Raw genomic sequence first — 27,655 nt, 5'->3', positions numbered from 1 at the left:
CATAATAGAGTAGGAGCTACTTGCTAGATGCCAGAAAGCATGTGAATGCATTGCAATTCCTCCCACTGGTGTGACAAAACAGGGCGAAAAAATGACTATGTAACTGCACTGTACACCTAGGTAAAACTAATAGTGTAGTAGGCCTACAGGCCTGCAAAACAAAAACAAAAACCAAACAATCAAAAATTCTAAGGGACTCTTCATTAAGCTTTTTTTTTAACTCCAGGATTTTGTCCTCAACATTTAACTTTCAACAGTTAAAGGATACGTTTTTAAAATATAACAACTAGGTATTCATGGTCAAAGGGGAGATCATGCATTTTCTCCAAGTCACTCAGGAAGGCTCAAAGAAAAATATTTGTAGCTTCAGGGAGGGTAAAAAAAAAAAAAAGTTGGCACATGACAGCCACGCCTCTCCTCTAATAGGCAAAATAAAAACAGTACCTTACTTCATAAAGGTTATCATGTTTTAGAGACTGTATGATCTTAAGGAGGGTGTAGTTTGTGGTACTGTTGAACTGTGTTCCTATTATTCAGCCTTCCCCTCTTATGATGATTGATCTTTGGGGTGGACACAAAAATTAAAAACCCATGTCAACACAATTCAGCAGCACTACATGCTACATCCTCCGAAATAATAACAAACTCAAATAAACGGTTTAAACAAAAAAACTTGGATTGCGTTAGACGTTTTTACTCCCCCTGCAAATTTGTGGGTGTTCCCTTACGGGAGTGTTGTATTGTGGGTCGTTTGTAGCTTCACGTGTGTCGCTAAACGGTAAACGGTGTATGGAGGAGTGAACCACTGCCGTGTTTGTTTGGTGCAGTGGTTTAACCAACAAGTTTAATCTCTTGCTGGCCCGTGTTGACAGCTACATGTTTCCCATGTTTCCGGGCTTGTTTTGACAGTTGAAATAAATCCCATAAAGTAACGTTAGCCGTCAGCTGTCAAGCAGAAAGAAATGGTGTCACTAAACAAAGCGTGGGAAGATGGAGATACAAAACAAAGACATTTAAGCTGTCAAAGAAACATTTCCCACTCAAGAGCTGCACAAAGAGAGTATCTGACTGAGTAACATAATGGGTAACTTAAGTCAAAACATACCTGGGCAAACCACACAAAGGTAAGCTACAGTCTTTATGGGAGTGTAGTAAAACAGTATGTCAGACTTTTACACGAGAAAATGCTTTGTGGCTGATAAAACAAACAAACAAACAAACAAACATTATGACACTGTCAAACGTTTTTATGGTTAAACTTAGAAACCGCAGGAAAACACCTGCGTGTATAAACAGTATAAACATATCATGCTAACGTTAGCTTTGTTGTCAACACCAGCTCACGTTAGGCCGTGATTCAGTCACGTGCCTTAAAAGAGTCATGGTTTGGATATGTCAAACCTTTATTTTTAACTCGTTTTTAGGAGCAGGTTACACCTTTGATAGTGTTTTCTTTATCCTGTAATGTGTACTTTTTTCAGCCGTGCTAAATTGTTCTTTTCTAGCGACATTCATTTTTTATCCAATGTTCTCACATTTTCCCAAGCAGCTGTGATCTGGCATATTGTATTTAAACATGGTTTTGACTATGGACAACTTTTTTTTTCACTCCAAGCAGACAGTAGATGTCTGAGATCTAGAAAATAACTGAAGATGAACCTCCCCCTCCTGATTAACGGGGCTACTTCAATATCCCCACTAATCGTATTAATATTAACTGAATCCACTGATTCATTTAAGCCTATAGCCTATTCTAATTAGGCCTATATCAGGTATTAAATTAACAACAGATCATAAGGTCTTTCTTATTATTATTTTTCGTTGTTATTGTTGTTGTTTTGTTTTATTCTTGTTTATTATTTTGTCATGTTTACTGTATATTTAGATACCCTAATAAGAGACTGTTCTTTATTTTTCAGAGGAGGGGATTGTGATTTCGTTTTTTTTATTTTATTTTTTATTTACCCTACAAATATTTTTCCTTGAGCCCCCCTGAGTAACTTGGGGAAAATGCATGACCCTCCTCCACCATAAATTAGTTAACCCATTTTAAACACTCATCCTTAGATGTTTGAAAGTTAAGAGCTGAACATGAAATACTGTACTTAAAAAAAAGTCTGGGCTCACTTTGATTGTGCATGCTGGTTAGTTAGTGCAGACGGTTCATATTTGGCCAAATTTTAAATTAAATTACATATGTAGAACAAAGTGATTGTGATGAAATATCACTGTTTTAATCTCAGATTTGGTTACATTTTCTGTCCGACGAAAGCATTCCTACTGCATGATGTGTGCAAGGAACGGTTAAAGTTTGAAAATCCGATGAAAAAGTCTGCTTTTACAGTTTATGACTATAATAAATCTAGCCTTTTGAAGATGTATGGCCCTCCCCTAAGCCAAGATAAAAAAGGCCCTCTGCAGTGCTTAAAAATGTATTTGGCATGTCTCAAACTTTTTGCACCACCCCCTCCCCTCTCATTCATTACAAACAGTCCCTTAGCTCATCTTTAAATGTCTTATTAGTTGGTGAGTGTGTCGGTTATTTTTGACTTCTATTGTAGCTCTATTGAAATACATTTAACTATGTTAATTGTCATATAGCCTCTTATGTTGGGCTATTTTCAAGCGTTTGTAATCTTCAATCACTGACTTTTAAATTAGGCTTACTTCTTAAAACCAACAGGCCCTGCTTGTGTCTTTTTGTGTGTTTTCTTATTTTTAGGCTATATATTGACATTTTGCTTCAGGCCAATTTAATTTTGTCATAAGTCGGATCCTAGTTTTGTATATAGTTTTGTACATTGTAAACTCTGCTTTTAAATGTGCTAGATAATAATAATGATAATATCAATAATAATAATAATAATAATAATGATGATAATAATAATCTGAAGCTCAATTGTGACAATTTGACAGACTTTCACTAAAGAACTCTTATTATGAAAGCTCCACCGGAAATAAATAGTTTTTAATAATTTGGGTGGTTTGACACGTTGTCCCCTGTCTTCACCTCCCTCTCCTCCCTCACCTCTCAGCATCCTCCTCCTCACCCCCCGCCCCCTCCCACGCCACCATACTCTTCCCCTCGCGCACACCGGTAGTTGTCATCATGGCGATGGAGTCAGCCATGGCGTCGGCTCCAGGGGTTGTTGCCATGGAGATCCCGGTGCGAGGTGCGCTCCCGGTGGTTGAGGAGGACGAGGGCTACAGCGCGCCGACGCCGGGGTCCGAGGACACGCTACGGTATCGCCGAGGAGGAGGGAGACGGCGGCGCGGGGTGCCGTTCAACCGGGGCAGCTACTACATGCTGATAGTGATCGGGGAGATCGGCACGGAGCACCAGCTGGACGCCGCCAAAGCGCAGATAGAGCGGGGTAAGTGATGGACCGAACACCGGTCTGTATCCGTGGTGGTTATCTGTTTGGCAGCTGTGATTGCAGGTCCGGGATGGAAAGGCATTCAGAGCATCAATAGGAGAGAAATGTTTTGACGCAATGGACAGGATAGTATCCTTAGGTAGAGGCAGTTGCTGCAGCATTGCACCATGGGACACCACGCATTTTCTCTTGCTCACGGTGAACTCTATGACTGTGAAATTGCAGACTCAAGTTAAGGATGCAGCAGAGGTCTTAGAGGTTTTTTTTTTACTTCAACAGAGCAGTTTTTTGGCAAGTAATCTGTGTCTCAGTTTTAGCCAAATACTACACTCTGTTTTTGTATGAATATACAAAATACAAATCAAAGACATTACTGATCAATCAACATTTCTAGATAGTTTAGTCAAATGATAGTTGATGATGGTTGATAGTTCAGTCAAGTGTTCTTTAGCCTACTTACCAAGAGGAGGGGGGTGGCAGCATTTTTATTTGACCCTCCCTAAAGCTACAAATACTTTTCCTTGAGCCCCCCTGAGTAACTTGGGGAAAATGCATGACCCTCCCTGCACCAACAATTAGTTGTTAGATTTTGATAACTTACTCTTATATGTTTGAAACTTAAAAGTTGAAGACAAAATTCTTGTTTTTATTCATTCTTGTTATGCTGGTTAGGGACTGTTAATTATTTACAAGAAAGGAAGGAGTGGTGCAAAAAGGGGGAGGCATGTCAGATATTTTTTAGCATTAAAAAGGGTCTTTTGTTTTTCATTTTGGCTAAGGGGAAGGTGATACAACTTTCAATGACAGTATTTTCAATTTATTTTACAGGCAGTTTTTTTTTTAAAGAAAACAAACCCTCGAGGGCATTTTTTCTCTTTAAAAAAAGAAGCCAAAATGACGCTATTTATCATAGCCAAAAGCTGTAAAAATAGTAGTAAGTTCAAATTTCTGGTGGTCATGTGCATCTGTCGCACATCATGCGCGATGCTTGTCAGAAAAAACCCCAAATGAGACTAAAATAGTGATTTCATCAAAATAACTTTATTTTATGTCTCATTTAGACTATTGCAAAAAATAAACCATTTGCACTAACTGACCAGCATGCACGACAACAACAACAACAAACCAAAGCTTTTTTCTACTCCAGGATTTCATTTTCAGCTTTTCAAACATCAAAGGGTCAACTATGAAAATCTAACAAATATTTTGTGGTAGAGGGAGGGTTGTGCATATTCAACCAGTCACTCGGGGAGGCTAAAGGAAAAATACTTGTAGCTTTGGGGAGGGTAAAAACAAACAAACAAACAAACAAACAAGTCACACCCCAGCCAATCCCTAAGTGAAAAACTAGGGCTGTTCCCAACTAGGGCTAGGGCTTTGGCTGTTCAATACGCATGTTTGGCGATTTGTTTCATTCGAAGTATTTTTTGTAAATTTTGAATAGGTTGCAGCAGGACATTCAATGTGACAGTGGAATTTGTGTGATATAGTAAACAAGCTAACAGTGCTAACAATGGATCGCAAATGTGCAACAACTATTTTGGCCAACACTAGATTTCGAACAAAAGCCAGAGACTGGAGGGTATTAACTTGCTGTGAGCTGTAATCTCACCACAGAAAAGCTGTCTCTCTCCCCCTCTGTCTCGAGAACAAAACATCCCCAGAAGTACACTATACAGCCTACTGACCAGTAAAAAAACAACCAAAAAACCCCATCAGCTTGACTTGAAGCAATGTTAGTCGACTGGGAGGTCTCCCAGTGATGACTAGAATCTCCAACCTATAAGCAGCAGCCTTATAGAAAACAGTCCCATAGATAGTCTAAATGGTTTATTTTGGGGAAAATTTTGAGTGATACATAGAATAACGTGATTTTGCTGAAATATCTGCGTTGTTAACTCAGATTTGGTTTTGTTTTTTTCTTACAGAAGCCCTCCATTAGACACGATGAGTTAAAGGAGTGTCAGAAATGTGGAAATGGAACACTGATTTCTGCTTTTACAGTTTCTGGCAGTTGCTGGCTGTGATAAATGGTGTTATTTTGGTGATTTTTAAAGAAAACATGCCTTGCTAACCTGCCAAGGAGATTTAAGGTTCAGAGGATATTAGAAATAAATACAAAATATGGACATTTAAAGTCATAAGTCTCTTCCCAGTGCTTACACAAATACTTGACATGCCTCCCCCTCTTTGCACCGCCCCTCCCCTTCTAAAAATGACAAACAGTCCCTTAGTAAAGCATTTCTTTCCAACCTGCACAATAGTGAGACTGTCTATATGTAGCAGCCATCTAGGCTGCTGCTGTAAGTGCAGTTTACATGGGAGCTGGCATGTATGTTTTTATGCATGCATGTGCATTTTTCCATGAGTGTATTCCTGCATGTTGGTGTCATGTACCATCAGGCCAGAAAACAAACATCTGCAGTCTGTGCTCAGCCGTGAGAACGCATTAACGCCACAGATATTATAAAGGCAAACACACAGCTTTCTCCTTCCTACTTCCTTTGTCTCGATCAGGCATCATTACTCAGCTGAATATCTCAGCGACAAACGCTTCCTGTCCTCTTGTGGAGCTGCAGCAGGCTTCAGTCATCCTGGCTCTGTTGGCTGTCTGATGTTTAGAGATGTTGAGGAGTTGTGAAGGATGGAGCTGTGTGCAGGCTCAGGGGTATGCCAGTCAGCATTTTTTTCTGCTGTGCTGCTGCCCAGTCTTAGCCGTTCTCAGTCGAGATGATCAATCGCTCTTTGAGATGCCAGCCCGATGCCATGGCAACGGCATCCATCACCTCTGACCTTTTAGCAATGTCAGGGAATTTACTGCTCCGCTACTCTGCGGTGAGCTCATATCACACCCCCATTGCTCATTAGCATCGATTCTTTCGCCCAGGTCTGTGTTTCAAGTGTAAGTCAGTGCGATAACCTGCCGTAGACTCGTTACATGTTTGCGGCAGGGTCCTTATGAAGGCCTGCAACAAGTCACCCACACTGCAGAGTTGTCACCAAACTGGACAGAGGTTAAAGATGTTTTTATTTGTACAGATTTGATTTCCTTTAGGTCTTACCAGAGTCACAGCTAATAACTCTTTTCATTGTTGAGTAATGTGACAATAATGTTTTTGTTTTAATTCTGAAATGAACCTTCTCAGGAGGCAATTATGTTTTGAAATTGCTTATTCAAATATATTAATATAAGGCTTATATATATATATATATATATATATATATATATATATATATATATATTATATTTAAATGTCCAGTGTGTCTGATTTGGGGCGATATATTAGTAGAAATGGAATATAATAAAATAGGTATGTTTTTAAAATAAGAATTGTTGTGTTTTCGTTGCCCTAGAATGAGCCGTTTATATCTACATAGGGAGATGGTCCTCTTTTACAGAGTCCACCAAACTATATGTTTTTTCTGGCGCAGAACAGACAAACCAAACAGTTGCTCTAGACAGAGCCATTCTGATTTTTATATCAGCCACCATACTTTTCCGACATGCTCCATGGTACATACTGAGTATTCTTACCGGTTTTAATCACCTGAATACTGAAGGAATTCTTACTGGGAGTTCACACTTGGTAGCTGGAGGAAGTTTAAACTGGTTGCAAACTGTAATCCTCTCCGCTAGATGGCACTAAAGCCCACACACTGCCCCTTAAATAATCTCTCTATTATTCTTTTGAATAATTAAGTCATTGCTTGGTCTTAAAAATATTATATGAAATCAAATAAATTGTAAAACTTTGCCAACAATTTCTTTTTCAGAAATCACAACCTGTTTACTCAAGATAATCCAGAGACCTTGTTGTGAGAAGTTTCATGCAGAAGCTATTTTCTTTCTACCAAACTACACCTGCTTAATCAGAGCATGCATCTACTCCTAGCTCACTTAGCACCACTGAGCTAGCCAGTGTTACAGCTCAGCTGGGGAGGATGCCGATTATGTTGCAGCAAAAAGCTATATAATTCCATTATGTTGGAGAGAAGGCAGACCAATATCTCCAAAACTCTGCAACTCATACCAACACAATCTAAACTGATTACAGAGCACCAAAGATAAGAGGAAATGCATGTGTTTTTATTTTAAGGAGAACTGCCCCTTTAAGGATTTCCAGATTTAATATATTTATCTCACATTGCAAGTTATTGAAATCTGATTGGACATTTCTGTTCTTTTATTTTATTTTATCCCTCTGGTTTGGCAATAATCTACAAAATGTCAGTATAACCTATAACAGCTTGAAAAACCCCCCCCAAAAAACATGTTACTCAACTGAAATAATTTCTTTTTGTGTATATGTTTGGTCACATGCATATCTTACCATCTATTTTGTCTTTTATTTGAGGCCCTGCTCCTGCACCATGTGTTTATTCATTACGGTTTGTTTTCTTTTAGTGCCCCTCCACCAAATACCTACCCCGCTTTATTTTTCGTGGAAAAGAAAACTGTTCCTGAGAAGAGGGATAATCAAACATCACTAACACGTCCTGAGCTTGTGAGTCAGTGTTTTCCCCAGTGGCACAGGGAAAGACTCTCAGACCTAACACCTTTTAGGTTTAGCAGATCTGAAACCTGGAGGCGGTGAAATAGAAAATTAGTGCGACTGTGGTTCTGACACTGAGCTTAGTGCTTTCCCTCTCACCTCAGACAGCATGAAGACACCATGTTCCAACCCTGAGATCAGATTTTATATTAAATATAACTTTGAAACAGTGTTGTAACACTTTCCTGTCCGTACGGACGAGTGGAGGTGTTCTGCAGCATTAAGCAGCCATATTCCTTTGGCTGCATCCCAAAGTGGGATACGATGAAATATTTTACTCACAATGCAGTTAATGACTCATTCAGTAACGATTGAGGTGTTAAGTAATAACATATTTGTATTAATACCCTCATTCACAATTCTCCCATCCTCACACCTTTAGAGTACCAGAGTCTCGTCCCATGTAGGTTAGGAAAGTGGCTGTAAAAATGTTGTTGGTTTGTCCTTCACAGAGAACAGAGATCTGTTGTGAATTATGGTGGCATCAATAGTGTCAAGTTTTCACAGTGAACAAAAATTATGAAAATGTCACCAACAACTTCCCAAAACACTAGTTTTTTTTTTTACCTTGTAGGTTTTTGTATGTCCCCTCTCTAAATTCTGACATTTTTGTGGGTCTATGAACATACCGCAGGTGGAGCTCCTCTTGAGATCTGTTGGGATCGATAATTGATCATATCAGATTGATAGATGAGAGAAGGTGCAGCAGAGGTGATAGAGTTAAAGCACATGAATGTTTTAATTTCACTTTCTCTTTTCCTGGCGGTCCACTGCTCCATCTGTGCCCAGAGTACTGAGTGCTATCCAATGGCACTCCTAATGAACAATCGAGCTCCAAAAATATACAATCTATTAATGGCTGCAGCTCTTTTGATCATGATGGGCTGCCATAAATAAATGAATGTGAGGGAAACCGTGACCTTTTAAGACGACAGCAGTGTTTGATACTAAAACGAGTTTGGGAGGAGTATCACAATGATTTGAGTCATGTAGTTTTACTGGCCATATTTGAGATCTTATTCAGGATAAATGAATTAGTATGTTTTGCTGCATCTTTTTTTTTTATTCTAGGCAATCACCTCAGAGGGCCCTACTCCGAATTCATCACATTTGTCATTGGGAAGAAAACACAAGTGATGTTTTTCAACTCAAAGTGTTCAGAGTGCTCCTATAATAAATGGGAGGCACAAAGAGTGGAACAAAGCAAAGGCAAAAAACATCATTCTCATTAGAAGCATTTACAAAAAGCCATCCCACACTGCCAATGTATGCTCTGTCTGATTGGGGCCTCACAGTGTCTATATGTTGCCAAAGGCAAACCAATTAATTGCATATACTTCAGTGCACCTCCAGTGTGCAGGTTTGTTGAATTCAGAATGTCTCCTTCACTGATAAAGTAGATTCCACCTTTTGTGTTGTTTGTCCAAGTATGTTTTTAAGCATCTTCTTTGCTTCATTCTGATGTGTCCAGCTGTAATGGGTTAATCACTGCCCCCTGAAGCTGTAGAGCAGAAAACATTCACTGCGGCTGTGGTTTTATGGATAAGACCTAAGCTGTTGATTTGTGGACATCTAGTTAATTTCCTCATCCCATACTGAAGGGCAGCACTCAGCCACTTCTCTAAGCTTTTCAAATTGGAAGCATGGTGACTCTCTCCCATTGAGGGTCACAAGCTGGGCCATCATCATCCATATTGATGTGCAGGTCTTGGTGACTCTGTGACTTTGAGTGGATACTGACATCTAAAAGTAAAAGGACAAAATATGTTTTCACTGCAGATCGAATTTTGTGAAATCAGTCTAACCAGGTGTGCCATTATAGAAGAGTGAGCATAAAGGGAAAGTTCACAGCTGAATCTAGAATACTTATTTTTCCGCTTACCTCTAGTGCTGTTTATAAAACTAGTTTGTGTAAGTGTGAGTTGTTAAATGTTGAAGGTTACTGCCCGTAGAGATGTCTGCTTCCTCTCCTGTATAATGGAACTACAAGGCACTCAACTTTTTGTGCTCAAAGTGCCAAGAAATTACATTCGAAAAACTCAACAGTGTCTCTTTCCAGAGATCATTGCCCGGTTCAACTCAGTCCAAAGCTGTCACACGGTGATGGTTAGTCAGCAACCTTCCACGTTAACCTGTAACGTTATATGTATCCTTGGCTTGTCAACCTATGACATTCGGAGTGAGAGCAGGTTGGGTAACCACGTAATATCTGAGCGTGAATGCGCTCATCGGGCAGGTGGATAGGTCCCACAAAAAAGTAAGAAAGAAAATAGCTCCTCCATGAAACTGCTCACAGCAAGGTCTGTGGATTAACTTGAGTTACCAGGTCATGATTACTGAAAGGAGACATTGCTGTTTAATTTTTCAAAGCAATGTTTTTGGAGCTTTGAGTACCATCTAGTTCCATTATATTGGAAAGAAATAGATATCTCTATGGATAATATGTCCAAAAATTGGCAACTCAAACTGAAACAAAGCAGATTTATAAAAACCACTAAAGGTAAGAGGTAAAATAATTATTGTGAACTGTCCCTTTTATAACAGGCATATTTTAATGGGTATAGAGTGCCCCAGGGATTATATAGCCCATCCCGGAAGCTGACGTCACCCCGATTCCCTCGTCAAAAAGCAGATGGGAATTTTCTATGGGATTTTGGACCATTGTAGAAAATAAGCTCTGTGGTAAACAAACGTTTATGATACTTACACATTTCCCTCAGCAAGATAATCTTCACACATGAACACCACTTTGAGGATTTTTGAAGCCTAAATGTCAAAGCCCTAAGTAAAAAGCTACTGCTAGGTTGTAGATAAACTACGCTACGGTCAGGTCACCGCAAAGCAGTACATTCTCACATTTGACTAGCAAATTCTCGGCCTTCCTCCTGTTAAAAGGACTAACATGATTAATCCATTATCCATATGGCTGCCAATGGATTTTATGTTAATGGATTAATGGATTGACTAATCATTTCAGCACTAAACTATTGGCATGTTTGCGTACATTGACAATGCTGGTTGCTTCTGAAAAAAATGAATCTTTCCATGTGTGATCTACAGCCATTGATTGCTCTCCTCTGATGTATTAACAGGCAGTTATCTCTGAGCCCAGTTTAAATGTTTTACACTGATGTCATCGTCCAAGAGGACTACATTCAAATGCAACAAATATGAAGGCCTCATCTGTTTCCATCCTTTCCCCTGTTGTCTGTGGACGCAAACAATCTTTTTATTGTGAGGGTTAAGGATGAAAAAGCATTGACATCAGAGCAGGAGGTTGTAATTTTTATGCGTCTGGTAGCGCAAAGAAAGATGTTTGCCAGTGAATTCAACAGTGACACAGCATTTCTTGGAACAGACTGCAGTCTGCAGCCAGGGAACACTGTCTCCTCAGTTAAGGGCAAAACAAGGTCTTCAAAGTCTTTTTAGTGAAAGAAGATTTTAGCACAGGGGTGTGGATTTGAAAAAATTAGAATAATCTAATTTCTTGCTCTTGCTGAAGGGATCCACAAGTGGATAAGATGAGAGAGGTGCGTGTATTGGTTTCTGTCAGGCTGGATGAGATCTGACACAAGTTCTCTCTGAAGTTTGACTCACTGCGGCTCAGAAGGATCTGATAAAGCTGCTGCATGTGTGTGTGTGTGTGTGTGTGTGTGTGTGTGCGTGTGTGTGAGTGTGTGTGAGAGAGAGAGACAGCGAGAGAGAGAGGTTGTGGGTGTGTTAGATGCTGATCAGTTCTGAGTCATTTAAACTGATCCAGTGAACTCTAATTAGTTTTAGTGCTTATGTTTATGTAGAGGCTTTTACTCTTACAAGATATTAGAACAACATAAGGTATTAGACATGTGGTGGTGGTGATGATGATGATGATGATGATGATGATGATGATGATAAAACTCATTTATAATTCAAAATACTTAGTACTGTTGAACTATTCGTTTTTTAAATTGCAAATTTTAATTGTTAACCGCGATCAATTGCATTTTTGATTTGCATGTTTTCAATTCCATTATTTTGCGGTCATGAGGTAAAGCAATTATTACCAGATTGTCTTGAAAGGAATCAAATGACAGCAAAAAAACTGCATCGGCCAAGCATAAAGTGAGCATGTCTGTAAAGGGGAGATTTACTGGTACCCATAGAACCCATTTTCAGTCAGATATCTTGAGGTACAGTGGTCAAGGGGCCCCTGTTAAATGGTTTTACGGTTCTTCCACTGCCAAATTTTGCCAAACTTTGGAGCTTTATTTAGCCCCCTTCCTGAGAAGCTAGCATGACATGGTTGGTGCCAATTCCTTAGGTCCTCTAGTTTCATATGGTATCATCACTTAAGCTTCAAAACTCAGCCTGATAGAGCCTCCTTAAGACGTGAATTTTGCCCAGGGATTACTTTTAATAAAAAAATGAATGTGTTAATTACTGCCCTTAATCGCATTGCAATTAACTCATTGACCGCCCTAGTTGATATTATATCATCAGTTAAAATCCCTCCATTTTCTAATAAGGCATTAACCCTACAGTTACAAATATTAGCAATGTTTCCCTTACAATGTTACAGGTGCCTGTCCCCTCGCCAGGCGAGGTAAGGCGAGGGGCCTGACCTGACAAACACACACGCATGCACACACACATACACACACATCTGACAAACATACACACACATCACTTGCCAGGCCTAAACATTTCCAAAGTTTGCGTAGGTTGGCGAAGTACACTGTATTTGTTCAGCTGATTTAACTACATTTATATGGAAGTAGTCTATTCTGATAGCTATTTGTACCTGACAGAATGACTTTATCCACATTTGTGCAGGTAATAATCCATTCTTATAGATATTTGTACCTTATGGAATGACCACTCTGCATTTAACTACATTTATACAGGTAGTAGTCAATTTCGATAACTATTTGTACCTGACAGAATGACCTACTCAATAATTAACTACATTTATACAGGTTGTAGTCCTTTATGTCCTTTTGTACCTGACAAAATTACATTAACCAGAGTTTCTCCTACAATGTTACAACAAGACCCCCTGCCAGGCCTAAATATTGGTGAGGTTTGCATAGGACAGTGATGTACACTGTATTTGTTCCCCTTAGGAGTTAGAAATCACGACCCGCCCCACTATGCCTTTGAGTGGCTTGTACTCTCTGCTTTCATTGGTTAGATTGTGTTATTAGAGTGGCGTACCCCCTTTAGAGATAGGGCAGTGTGTGCATGTTTTGTGTGGTGAAGCGAAGTGGGTGATACGAGTGTCACTGAATGCATCAGAATATACAGAGCAGAGCTGAGAAATGGGTCCTCGCCTAGCGGTAAAACTGGTCAGCTTAGCAGTAAATGTGCAGTGTAAGTCACAGTTTCCAGTTAATAAATGCTGCTGCTTCTCAAGACCACGTGGAGCTCCCATATGTTGTTCTCCAGCGGCTGGTTTAAAATGAAGGTAGTTAACCCCGAAGTTACTAATCTCCACTTTGCTCGTTGCCTACTGTCCGGGACCTGAAGCAGGAATGGTTAACAATTGGTTAGATTCAGGGTAAGAATTTAAGGCAGCCAATCAGACACAGAGGAGGGAGGGTCATGCCTTTGTCAACCTGAGCTTTCCTCATGGTTAGCACTCTGCTAACTTAACTGTAGATGAAATAATATTATCGTGAGGCTTCTCTAGACTCTCCAGAGTGCATGGATTAAACTCTGATTAGTGAATTGAGCCACATCGTGTCAGTTGTGTAACGCTCAAAACAATTTAACCACCATTTTAACACAGCAATCATAGACTAAAGCCATAATGAGGGAGAGGCTCAGTGCTTCAAGCTGCAATGCAAGTCATGCAGGAAGTCAAGGACACAATGGCAGCGAATCCTGTCAATTTTCAAAATAAAACACCCCGTGGAGATAGTTTTGCTTTACTAAATCCACCACAGCAGGCTATGGAAATATGCTCATGTCGACAGTGTTGTTGTTTTTACTCTCACTGCCAAAATCGATGATTGTAGGTTTAAATTACTGCAGCAGGGAGAGGAACAAAGAAACTCATAGGTTAGCCACATGATCATAGTACCACCATCCAAAAGGAAAAAACCGTGTAACACGCAACTCAAAATATTCACTTTTTCCCAACTGAGCCATGGAGCAAATGGGAAAGGAAAATTACGCTGTGGTGAAATTTTTGTCAAAGCCAACTGAGATTAAGCACAACAGTGAATTATGCACACTTTTCTCATGATGTACTTCTATTTTGGAAATATATATAGCTTGTTCAGACATCCTCAACTTGTTGTGTTCACTTTGTTTATAATATAAGTTTATAATAAAGAGATTGAACAAAAATTTGAATCAAATTATGAAATTGCTGATCCCCTGTGCCATCGAAGTCATCCCAGGGGTTGTGTCCTTTAAGGGTTTTTTCAGTGTGTACCACCAGGCCTGAAAAAAATTCTTGAGGAAACACTGATTAGAAAATCATTAATACATACTTACTGTTCAGATAGAGTCTGAAGTCTCCTAACAGAAAAGAAACAGTCAATGAAAGGAATTCATCCATGATATCTGAATAAAACATCGGAGTTAGATGACAGAGGGTTTACATCAGCCAGTTCTAGTCTTTTTATTTTAAGTATATATTGGGCTTGATTTCACCACTTGGACACACACCAGACAAAATCTCTGAATCTACTGGATGTGTATATAAATAGCCATTGCTAACAAGTTTTTCCTTATCAACTTAAAAGTGATGAAATGTTGACAGCTCGTTTCCAGTGCCCCCAAATGGCCCAAAATCCGTTGGAGGAAGTTTGATAGAGATGACCGAATTTCAGATTTGTGTGATTAAATAATTTTTTTATAAGTGCTCACTGACCTTCCCTGCAGCTTCAACAGAGTTAGAAACCAAGTTGTGGGGATAAGGTTAGAGGGAGGCAAGATGCTGCAGCCACATCTGGTGAAAGGTTATGTATGGTTGTTTGTGCTGCAGGTTCATCAGATACGAGTCCAAAAGTTTTTGCCTCAGTTTCACAGATCTTTGTCCTTCCCTGCTTCATGCTGTCCCTGAACAATCTTTCTCTTTCCTTCTTCCTGGCAGGAATTCGATCCTGGGACGTCGACCTCAAGTGCTGCGACCTTGATCAGCAGCTGCAGCTGTTTATAACTCGCCACTCTGCCCACTTCTCCTCCGAGGTCAGAGGTCAGTGTGATATGGAGTTCTTTGAGCCTGTGGACCAGTGATGAGTACAAATAGGGTCATTTACATATGAGAAACACATTTAATACATTGACGAGTGTCTGTGGGCCAAATTGAAATGAATCAACCACAGAGGAAGCTACACTCAGCAAGAATCATAAATATACACTTGTCTTACAGCTAAAACAAGAAAAATACAAGCAATTAACTCTTACCTAGGATGTTACAGATAAATAAATGTACATGACGCTTCTGGCAACAAGATGGCATGAACAGCAAAAACTATAATGGTGTCACTTTACAGGAGATTTTCTCCTGTCCCTTTTCTTTGGTACAAAGTCTCTCAGAATAGCTGAGCTGACCATGAGTGTGCTGTGTGCATTTTTTAAAAATGTTATGTCACATTATTTCTGGATTTTGAATTTTAGATTTTGAAAAAGTAATGCCTACCATACACTAGATGACACCAAAAAGAATTTTAAAAGCCTGAAGCCTGACACTGTCTCACATGTAGAAACAATGTGAGTTTTTAGTTGCGCACTGTTAAGATTTTGCAAAGCCTAGGGATCTTGTAGGGTCACTATTTGCAAGACTGCAACTAGATTCCTTTTTAGATTATTTCCCATCCTGCTACTGGTTGAAAATAGTACGTCAAATTTCCCTTAAAGAATTTATAGATTAAAAACTCCTTACTTGGGGACAAAAAGACATAACTCTAGAAACACAACATAAACGGTTTATATCAGTATTTTTGTCAATTCTGTGGCGTTGTAGTAGAAAAATAAACTGGTTTTGCGTGCAAAGTTTGCATTTTGGAGGCTTGTTCATGTTCTTGTGGCTCTCTGGAGTTCCCTCCGTGTTTACTTTCTATCTGGTTTGATGCTTCTTGTTTGGCTCTGGAGAAAGCGTAGCTATGGGCTGCTGATGTTCACATTATTGACCTTCATTATTTGCACGAGCTAAGACTAAAAACCTGCAGTAATATTGACCATTATTGATTTTGTTGTAACAGAAGAAGTGCTGACATAGCTTAGACTGAGTATATGATCACGTGACACCAATCCTTCAAGATCATTGAAACACGAACCACCAAGTGAGGTAAAACTCTCACGATTTTGTTTCAACATTGGAAATTTGTCTGCAACAGTGAAATTGCTTGAGGAGTTGTTCAGTGTTAGGCTGGCATTTGTTGCTGCCATCTAGTGCTGCCAACAAATTCATAATGCAGAGATGAAGCCCATCAAAAAGGTTAAATATGACAAGATATGGTTAATATACTGATATTATTTAAAAGTTGTGTATCAGTACAATACTGTGACATGAGACTAGATATTAGCTATATTGTCATGCATGTTGATATACATTTAAGTGATTTAATGGCTGTTTATAACAAAAAGGCCGCTCCACTTCTTCCCTTTGTATAAAAATGAAGCCAAAATGTCCCGGATATGGCCACTAACATCTCACTCTGGTAGTGATCTCCGTGGTAATGAGTTCCTGCAGTTCGACCAATTGCGAGCAGTGCCATCGATCACAGGCATTCAATTAGGCACACACAGCTGTCAATCATGACGTCGAACCCCCGTTTTATGGCATCGAATAACTAATTATAACCAAAAATTAGTCAAATGAACATTCAAACAAACATTAGTGTGATAAAAACTGCCTAAAATGACAGAGAGCATCTAGGGGAAACATTTATTTGATGTGTACTTTATGTTATTAGTTTGGCCCCTGTCCCATTTACTAACACTAAAGGAGTGGCATATATGACCAATAGTGTAGAGAGCCAATAGGGGGCGATCAAGATGTTTTAGCAATGTCATGTCGTCTGTCTTTATATACAGTCTCTGGATCTGAGTTTCAGACCTTATTTGTGTTTTTGTCTCTACCTGCCTGCGCTTCATTTGTTTATTTTTACACTGGGAATGCATGGATTATAACTGCCCTATCTAAAAATGATTTGCTGATAAAACATAGGCTCATAAAAAGTGTAGAAAACACAATATGCTTGAGATTGAAATGCTTGTGGAACAAACAGAGAAATTTGAAATCAAAATTAATGAAAAAAGCATCCCCACACTTAAGTCTGCGCAAAAATCATTGTAAAAATTTAAGGATTACAATTTTTTTTGCGCAGATTTAAGTGTGCAGACATACAGTATATATTTTTTAATTATTTTTGCTAGTTTTGTAGCTCCAGCACCTCAGCTAAGTCTGATTCTAGTGAGCAGTCTTTTCTTTTTGTAACTACAAGCGAGGTGTTTCAAAAAAAAATTAAATGAGCAAATTTACAGCTTAAGTCAAAAATATCTATCTCTCTACAAGTTTATGCGACTAGTTCATTATTAGGGGTTCTGAATTGCATTAAAAGACATAAATATAGATTTTAAAAAATGAGAATAAACTAAATATTTTTTTATTAAAACATCAGGCCAACCCACTTTGTATTTTGAATGGCTGACGGCAGTGAGTTGCATTCAGTGGACATTTAATCCATCTGCATTGCATCAAAGTAGAACTATGTGTATAATCACCATGGTGACTGTTCAGGGAGCTGTGGACCTGAACAGGGTGTGTGTGTGTGTGTGTGTGTGTGTATGTGTGTGTGTGAGAGAGAGAGAATGTGTGTGTGTGTGTGTGCCGGAGTGAGTGTGTGCGTCTGCCTCTTGTGTCTATGTGATGATTTAGGGCTCAGAGCCCATATTGAAAGTACAATAGATGCTGAATAGGGAAATATTTCAATCATCTTCCAGGTACAGGCCTGATGGGATCAAACGCGCGCGCACACGTACACAAACACAAGGAAACTGACAACCATAGGAGAGATTATTACTGCGCTGGTGGCAAGTGCTAAGTATCAGCAGGAGTCAGCAGAAAATGACACAGCATTTTTCATCACAATTGTTAAACAGAGCAAATAAGTTCAGAGGAAACAGAGGAATTCCTGTGAAACAATGAACATTATTAGTATCCTCCATCCATCTGTCATCCAGTCTGTCCTTCTGGGTAACTTTACCACACAGAAACACTGTGAACCAAAGTGAGTCACCTTCATTCGTGCTTACAACCGTTGTTTAGTGATACAAATGCTGATGAAACATCAAGATATTATAGTGATAAATTCTCTCCGGTCAGATCCATCTACAGCATGTGAGAACAACATTTGATCTTTGGACACAGGATGATGGGAAAATACACATCTTTTTTATCTTCTTACATTTTTTTAACCTCAGGGTGCAAGGGCGTATTTTGATTGATAATCATTTTGACATTTAATGGTTGACTTTATTCATATTGCTTTGAGAGAAGCTGTATTGATTTCTAAATGGTATATTGTATTTCTAAGGCACTGTTCTGTAATGTGAAATAGCATGGTGGCATAGGGATCAGACAGGACACCCTGTAATGTCATTGTTTTAGTGTCCTCCCTGCAGACATGATTTTGAATTTCTGCAGGTCCAGCTGATTCTCGTGTTTCTGTGGAGGTTGACATTCAAAAATGGCCGTTACCTTTGGAGATAAACAATATTCAATGAAAACTTATACGTATGGATTCCTTGTACTGCCTTTTGTAGTTATTCAGTTGTACAGCATCTTTTGCATAAGATGTTTACTGCTGCAGGCAAAATGACGTGTGTATTTAGATTTTCTGTATGTTTGACAGTCTGTAGGTGATGAATTTTGTCGTCTCAGTGATAATAGTGCTTCATGGATGACTTTGTTTTTTTTTTAATTGGTAGAGGAGTAAGTTAGTATTGCTCTGGTCCCATTGTCAAAAAAAAAAAGTGATTTTCTATTGGATTACTGCAGAAAATAATCTATGTTGCTAACAAAAGGCCATGATACTTAAATGTTTTGTTCAGCAACTCTCTTTACAAATGAACATCACTTTTATGATTTTTTAAGCATAGATGCAATTGCCGGAAGTTAAATTCTAACTTTAGGCTATAAACGAGTATCAGAACAGTTGCATGCCTTTAAGCTGCTGGTCATACCAGACCTGTTGTGGTAAAATTTGCCTACAATACATTGAGCAAGGGGGCCTTTTAATGCTCATAAATACATTTTTTATTTGAAAGAAGAAAAATATTTTATTTCCACTTTCAAAATCACAATATCACATTGGAACCTGTACCGATATCAGTTTTATTGTGGTACGTTTAGATGCCTTTGACAAGCATTTAAACCTTTCAAATGTGAGCACGGGAAATAAGGCAGTCGGCATCTTGGCATAAAATGTACAGCAAATTGTAAAAAAATATTAAAAGGTGACAAGAAAATGACCTGAAAATTAGTTTTAAAAAACAAACAAGAGAGGAGAATTATTGGAAAATTGTGATTATGATTACATATTTAAAATGAGATTACAGAAAAATATAATTGTTTTATTATTGTTATATATATATATATATATATTAAACTATATATATATATATATATATATATATATATATATATATATATATATATATATATATATATATATATATATATATATATATGTATGTTATTCATACTTTTGTTCCTTTTCTTTTTTCTTTTTTGGCAATTTCAGGTAATTCTCTTTCTACTTTCTATACATTTCTTGCAAATTTGGGGGTAATTTCTTGTTAAGTTTTTTGTAAAGAAATCAAGCCAATTTGTTAAGGTTTCAAAATGTTAATAACCAATGTAATGGGGCATTGTATTTAACTGCTTCCTTATGGAAAAAAATTTCATGTGTCATTCACAAAGTAACACATTGTAGTGAAGCACCATATATTAGTATTCAACATGCATACATACTGTACACAGTATCGAAAAGTAACAGTTTGCTTTCCCGAGCTGATAAGGGGAGATAATTGAAAATACCGCATCTTTTTTTTTTGAGACTGTTAGGTGGCCGAGGCTGGAGGGCCAAGGATGGAGTATTGATTACACCCCCCCCCCCCTTTTTTCAAGTACAGCACACAAGGCAGATCAATAGCACTTCAATGGAGAGCAATCCGATGGCTGCGGTGCAGAAATAGATAAGAGGATCACATTGCTTTGGGTCGACGGAAAAATTTCCATTGTGGGAAAAATTGCAGCAACAGTCCTCCCTCTCCAATCGGCTTATTTTGGACATGAGGTGATAAGGTGAGGGAGGGCTGATCGGTTTACTGATATAGTCTGGGAAGGTCTGGGTGAATAGTGTATCGATTGTGCATTACTTCCTTTCTCAACTAGCTGAGTTGCTCTTTGGCAACCAATTAAAGTTTTAGTGCTGGAATGATGTGCTCCTGTTGTATGACTGGAATCCAAGGTGTTGATGGAAGTAGCAGGTGCACTGATCAACCAAAACATTAAAACTACAGACCTAAAGTGAATAACCTCGATCATCTTGATACAGTGCAGTGTTTTGCTGGGTCACTGCAATCATGTGGATGCCATTTGACACACTCCATCCACCCAGTTACAAACCAGGTACACCCCCTCATGGCAATGGTACTTCCAGATGTCAGTGGCCTCTTAGCAGGACAGTGTTCCATGCCACACAAAAAATAAACAGGAATAACTAGAGGAATGTGACAAAGACCTTAAAGCATTGACCTGGCCTAAAAATACCCCAAATCCAAATTTGATCAAGCATCCTTAGGACGATACACCAGAGGTAAAACTGATCCATAGTAGGATCTCAGTGGGTCGGACTTGGCTCTGACCTGTTGAGGCGTGGACACAGGACCTCTGGGGGATGTCCTGTGGTGTCTGGCACCAGGGCATTGGCTGCTGATCCTTTAAGGTCTAAAGGTTGTGAAGTGAGACACCGGCATGTTCCATGGATGATACGTTCCATATTATACGATTGGGATAATATGGAACTCAGGTCATCGTTAGGATGTGCTGGTACCCCACCTCATAATCCATAGTTCCTCAAAGAATCCGCTGCCAGTGCCCTGGTGCCAGACACCTCAGGACACCCCCAGAAGTCCTGTGTCCATGCTTCAAAAGGTCAGAGCCGAGTTCGGTCCAAGGAGGCCCCACCATGGATCAGGGGTACCTCTGTGCTATGGGAACGTCCCACAAATTCTCGATCAGATTGGTATCTGGGATATTTTTAGGTCAGGTTAATGCCTTGAGCCCCCCTGTCTTGTTACTGGGGCCTTTCCTGAGCATTTGTTCTCGGCGTGGCATGGTGCAGTGTGCTACTGATTTGGCCACTACCGTCGTGGAGTGCCATTTACATAAAGGGGCATACTTGGTTTGCAACAGTTTTGGCTGGTGGAGTATGTGAAGTGGGATCCACATGTTATTTTTTTTAAGCATATCCACTGTGGAGGAGAAAATAACCATCTCATTTGGATGTTTTTTTTTGTTGTGGTTCAAGTAGCTCAATTAATGAAATATTTAGTCTCATTTTAGTAGTTGTATTTTCATGTCAGCAACCAAAACTATATTTAGCTCCCTACAACCATTTTATTTCTTTACAAATGACTTTTAGTTTTGTGTTTCTGTCCCCTCTGAAACACTCAGTGTTTGTTGTATGTCTCATTTTGCAGCAAAACTCTACGACACTGAACCACTATGAAGGGACATTTATCTGATAACTCATTCACAGCTTGTCCTTGATTCCTCTCGATGCACATAACTGCTCTCCACTCATGAGTGTACTGTTTTCTCCAAGCGGCAGTTGTTGGTTAATTGAAGGGGAGCTGCAGTTTATGGTGGTATTTGAGGATGTTTTAAATATATAATTTTAGTCCAGGGTTGGCAGCCATAAAAATACACTTTTTAGCTGGATCATGATAGTGACTACTGAGAAACAGTGTTGGGTTTAATGTTCAGTTTAATGTGCTTCCAGCTGACGAAACTGTATGACTCTTACAAAGTCTAATTTATTGTTCAAAATGAAATACACTATCTCCTTGTGTGAATGCAGCCTATCCCCCCTTGTAAACTAACAACATCAATTTAATTTCAGGTTGTCAAGGTAGAATACACATCATTATTATTCTAAATTATACAACAAGCTGTTTAAACCTAACCAGAAAAGTTTAAATATATCCTCAAATTTCACAGTAGGCTAGTTTTTAATAAACATTTCCAGGACCGTCTGCACTTACACAGAGAAACATTTTCATTTGAAAAAAAATAAAATAAAATAAATTTTGTTGTGGCTAAGCAGTTGACATCACAACAAGATACACTGAAAGTCCTTTGTGGAATTCACTGATTTTGACTAATACCTAAAATAAGATTACAGCTGGATCCTAACTACTGCTGAAATTTATAACAATGTTGTCATTAGTTTATAATTAAGAACCATTGTGTTTTCATTACCTTAGAATGAGTGGTTTATATCTACACACAGAGCAGGTCCTCTTCCACACAGTCCACCATATTGTTTCTACAGAAGCCCAGAATGGACATACCATAAACTTGCTCTAGACAGGGCCATTCTGATTTTCGAATTGGCTACCATACTTTTCTGACATGCTTGGTACGCAGGAGAAGTTCAGTTGGTTGTAATCTGCAACCTCAGCACTAAATGCAACTAAATCCACTAGACCAATGATTCTCAGCCTGGTGCTTGAGGGCAAAATAATTCACAGTGAAAATAAATGAATTCACATTAAGAATTTCTTTTGCCCTTTGAATGTAAATAAGTTGCTAGAGTGCATAACAAAGCATCAAAATACAGCTTGTTTATAAAAGGAAAGTGCTAGGGAAAGATCCCTAAGACACGCAGCAGAGGTCTGAGTTAATTGTATAGACTTAAATTATTAATGTTTATCAACTGGCCCCTGACCTCTCATTTTGCAAAAATGGCGCCCGGGTAAAGCAAGTTTAGTATCCCTGCAAAAGACCTTTAAACCTTCAGAAACCAAATTGAATATCAAATAAATGCATGAGCTACAGAGATCATATTTCTGAATGAGATGACCTAATAACATCCTTTGTAACCTTAACATCTGTTTAATTGTAGATCTGAATCCAGATTATAATACTGGGCCATTGTACCTCAGCTTAGAAATAAATATAGAAGATACAGTCAGGCAAACATATTCCTAGATCGTGACATCTAAGATTCACTTTCAAAGTTTCCTTGGTTGGTGATCATTTTCCATCTAATAGGTACATTTAGTGGAAAAGTGATGATGCTTCTGTTCAGGATAATAGCCTTACAGTAAGAAACACAATCACCCCTTTCCCTTTTTAAAAAGCAGATCAAAGTGTACAACAATATGTCAGAATGAGAATAAATGCGACATATGTAATGTTACAAGTGTTGATTTAATGAGTAAATAAATTATTTTCTTTAACTTGGAGTCTGTCATAAACATCATGTTCTGTTATCCTGTATTCGTAGTCACAGGGAAGGTTTGCTTCACTTACATGAATACCCCTCCATAACAAAAATTACACAGCGTCACCTAGTGTTGAAATGATGTAATACAGCAATGAATTAATATTTTTTGGGCAGGGACAGTCTGTCTGAAGTCTCTCACTCACAAAAAAAGAAAAAAAAACACAAACTGAACAATTCATAAGAACCCTGTGAAGCTCAGCCAGCCAACTTATACAAAAATGCACGCAAACACACACACACACACACACACACACACGCACACAGGCTGCCTGCACAAATACCCGGGCGAGGACTGGGTGAGATAGTCCATGGATTAGTGTCAGTGATTTACTCTGATTAACCCTCCCGCACTGAACTCACAGTGGTGTGTGTGTGTGTGTGTGTGTGTGTGTGTGTGTGTGTGTGTGTGTGTGTGTGTGTGTGTGTGTGTGTGTGTGTGTACCTATTTGCCTGAAAACTGCCAGTGCGCATGCTGTGTTTTGTGGAGTCAGTGTGAGTGCTTCTCTCTGAGCATCAAAGTTCTCACTTGATTTCTCAAAGTTATTGAAAGTCCTGTCTCCCTGCTGTGATTTTTACGTCAATGATTCCTGAACATTTCCAGGACCACAGAGCCTCTCTCCTGAGAAATCTACCTTTTGTCTGGTTTGGTTTTGAAGTTTGCTTTATTTCTTCATGCAAAAGTAGTTTCAGATGAAACTTACAGAGTTATGGAAGGTGAAGGAAGTGTATGATGTAAAAGGATCACTTCCATGTTTATCGAAGAACAGGAGCACGAAACAGAGGGGTTTATGGGTTATAAGGGCTTTAGAGGGGTCACATCAGCAGCACATAATCATTACAGAAGCATTCATTTGTCTGGCACCACTCTGGGTACTTGTTTTAGTGTTTTTATTTTGAGTAGTTCGCTTCTCAGTAGTTATTGGTGTGTCTTTTCATTATTTATTCATTTATTCTATTCCCCCAACACTTCATTGTATCTTCTCAGTGTGAAACTGCAGGTCTTGAATGATTAGTCTAGTTCACAAGTTCACAGCATATTGATAGTAGCAGATTTATCTTATTTAAATGGCAGCCCACGGGGATTACACTGAACAGCCATTTACAGCCTGAGTGGTATACTGTGGAACTATTGTCCTCTACTATTTGTAAACAATATCACCAGCCAACCCCACATTAGCGATATATTTGCTTTTTTTTTTTTATCAGCGCTGTGTCTGTGATTTTTGTAACTTGGATGCATTCTGCTTATGGTCTTGCACCTGGTTGCTAACTTTTTTATAAAGTTTTGATCTCACCTGCAAGCTGTGCCTAGGACCTTCCCAATCACATCAAAATAAAGGAGGAAATGAGAGAGAGCTGGAGGGCTGACTCTCTGCAGATAAACACGCCACACATTTCTTGTGGGTTATAAGAGATGATTTAGTGTGACTACTTTTCTGTTTCTTTTTTCTTTTTATTTTTTTAGGAAAATCCTGCAGAGAATGCTTTTTTAAAAAACAGAGAGTCTCATAATAATGAATACTTTTTAACTCACATCACAAATTCAAACTACAAGACACTCAGTTGCCAGTTAATTAGACACACTTAGCCAGAACTAATGCAGCGTAGCAGCCAGGCCACACTGTCTGTGTTAGCATGTGTGTGTTACAGAACCTCTTGTATTTTTTTTGGTACCCATGTTAACAGTTTAGAGCAGCCACTCTGCCGGCATGAGCCAGCTGCAGCTCAGCTGTGGAACATCTAGACATTTGGTGTCTTGCCTATTTTTTCAATGTGATTGGCAATTTTTCAGCCACAATTGACTGTGGAAATGGTGTTTTCACGGTCATACTGACATTATACCACCTTTCACTACAATTTCAATGTCTATATCTGTCATCGACATGAAAAATAAAAAAAAATTATTTACTCAACAGTTTTTTTCCCCAGTTATTTTGTCCACATCATTTACGTCAGTAAGGATTCTAATATTAAAACAAGCATTTCTGTTGTGACAGATGACCAGAACACTTTAGTAATGACTTTAGAAAACAGTGTTGGTAAGGACTGAACATTTGGACGAGCATTAACAATATACAGTATATAGTGGTTGCAGATGCTACTACTAGTCTGTCAGTGCAGGTACTTCTCTGAGATGTTTATGAAACGTATTGAACAAAGCACTGAGAATGCTAATTAGGATTTTAGCAGCAGTAGGTTTATGGGAAACAGGCTTTAACGTCCCAAAGGTCCAGAGTACCTTTGAAGTGAGATGTGAAACAGCACAGCTCCTTTTCTTTCTGACTCTCTCTCTCTCTCTCTTCTCTCATCTCTCTTCTCTCTCTTTTGCTCTTGTTGAGGGATGAGGATGAGAGGGTGAGAGGATGTGGGTGGAGAGAAAAGGAAAAGGAAAAGGAAAAGAATCAGTGGAAATAAACTCGATGTAATCATTATGTGTGGATCCTCCCTCCTACTCACACACGCACACACACAGGTTGAACTCAGTAAGATGGCTTAGTCAGGCAGAGCGCTTATGAAAGGCTGTAGACATCTAGTCCATAATAAGAGGCTTCCAGGACGACCTGCAGTAGGACGTTATTTTATAATATTGCTGCTCATTCAAGAAGGCAGTCAGAGTGCGGAGATTAGACTTTCTTTAACTTTTTGTACGAATCTTTAACCTCTGGAGACAAAGATGCACAGGAACACAACTAGTGAAAGAATAGAGAGGATTTACTCTTACACTCTTACTCTTCAATAATTAGAAAAATCCTTCATAAAATGGACTGTCGGGTGTGTATGTAGATTGCGATGTAAGAAAATGATTTTTTATTCCATTAAAAAACTATTTCCATATTTTCCACATGAACATCCCTCAGCCTGGTGTGTGTTAAGCATTTATAGACAGACAGACACAGACACACGCACAGACACACACAGACACACACAGACACACACACACACACACACACGCACACCCACACACACACACACACACACACACACACGAACACACACATACACACAGGAGTGTTATCTCCATGGCATTGTCTAACGTAGATGTGGTCGAGGTGAGAGATGGCCTGGGGGCGGCACAGAGTGATTAAAGATTGGTGGAGCCAATTTTCTTCTCGGCCTGGAGAACCGTGCTTTTTCATGGCTGTTGCCGTAGCGACCTCTCCATTCCTGCATGAGCAGGATGACATTTAGAGGACCCTGGAGGCATCAAACATGAGAGGTTAAAGAGGCTGCGTAAACTTCATCGATGTATCATGACTAAGGTGAAACAAGGCTGTGGGACACTGTTTTTTTTTTAGTTATAGGATGTTGGTTTAGGAAATGATGATGAACAAAAATCATCAGTTTAGTTCAAAAGCTCAGAAATTCTTGATCACAACTGGACATTTATCTAGGCTTTTTTCTGGTATACTTTGATGATAGTGAGGAATATGTTTGTGTGATTAGAAAATTTCTTTCTCAAGCAACTCCTAATGGAAGTATCATAAAACTCATTTGGCCATGCAGCAGTCCTGTGAGGCTGCATTTGGGCAGAATCAGTACCTTTATGCACAGTTAAGTCAAGCTACGGTTATAGCTAAATTAGGCCATTTAATTGGACTGCTGTCCTTGTTCCAGTATACAAGCGCTGGTGAGAGAGTCAATTTATTGACAGAAGTATGCCCCCTTTCATTTCAGCTGGTTTCTGTTGGTTCATCTTGCGGTTGACCTATTACATCACATACTAAACAATTTAGCAAGCAGCAAACGGGTTGTGTGGCAAACAGTGAAAACATGGATAACTTATCGGCGCTGTGCATTTCGAATGTACTCTACTACTTTTTGTTGATACCTTCGTCTTGTTTTGTTTTCGTCCTTTCTTTGTTGGTTTTTCCCGGCTTACTTCTATTATTTTATTTTATTCCAGGTGCCTGGTGCAGGGACTATGGAGCATGCACAGAACGCTGCAGGTGTAAACGTGAAATAGTTATAGTATAGTTATAGTGAAATAGTTACTCAACCCCCCAACCGAATTATCTCGGTGTGTTAGTCTGACTTTGAAAAATTGACTAAGGACGCTTCCAGTCGGACAAGCGTGTTTACGTGTATTTTAAAAGTACAGTTTTAGTTGGAATTATACAATAATTGGTCTTTTTCTGCAAAATGCAAAAGTACTGACCGAGCTAAATGCTAACATACATGTTTGGGACCTGAAAAGCAATGACTCATTAAAAAT

The 27,655-nt window shown here is 39.0% G+C and overlaps 1 protein-coding gene across 1 annotated transcript in view; it reads left to right on the top strand.

Moving 5' to 3' along the window:
* The first annotated feature begins 789 nt into the window (after nt 1-789).
* Nucleotides 790-27,655, top strand: part of map1ab (microtubule-associated protein 1Ab) — a 122,497-nt gene continuing 95,631 nt past the window's right edge. Inside the window, exons 1-3 of the mRNA XM_042496442.2 lie at nt 790-1,124; nt 3,036-3,374; nt 15,012-15,113. Coding sequence (XP_042352376.2) covers nt 3,110-3,374; nt 15,012-15,113 — 367 coding nt within the window. The 5' untranslated portion in view covers nt 790-1,124; nt 3,036-3,109. The remainder of the gene's footprint in view (nt 1,125-3,035; nt 3,375-15,011; nt 15,114-27,655) is intronic.

This window comes from Plectropomus leopardus, chromosome 7, assembly GCF_026936395.1.
Source record: "Plectropomus leopardus strain MGB_pleo_1.0 chromosome 7, ASM2693639v1, whole genome shotgun sequence".
NCBI classification, from domain to species: domain Eukaryota; kingdom Metazoa; phylum Chordata; class Actinopteri; order Perciformes; family Serranidae; genus Plectropomus; species Plectropomus leopardus.
This window is presented reverse-complemented; position numbering and strand designations above follow the sequence as displayed.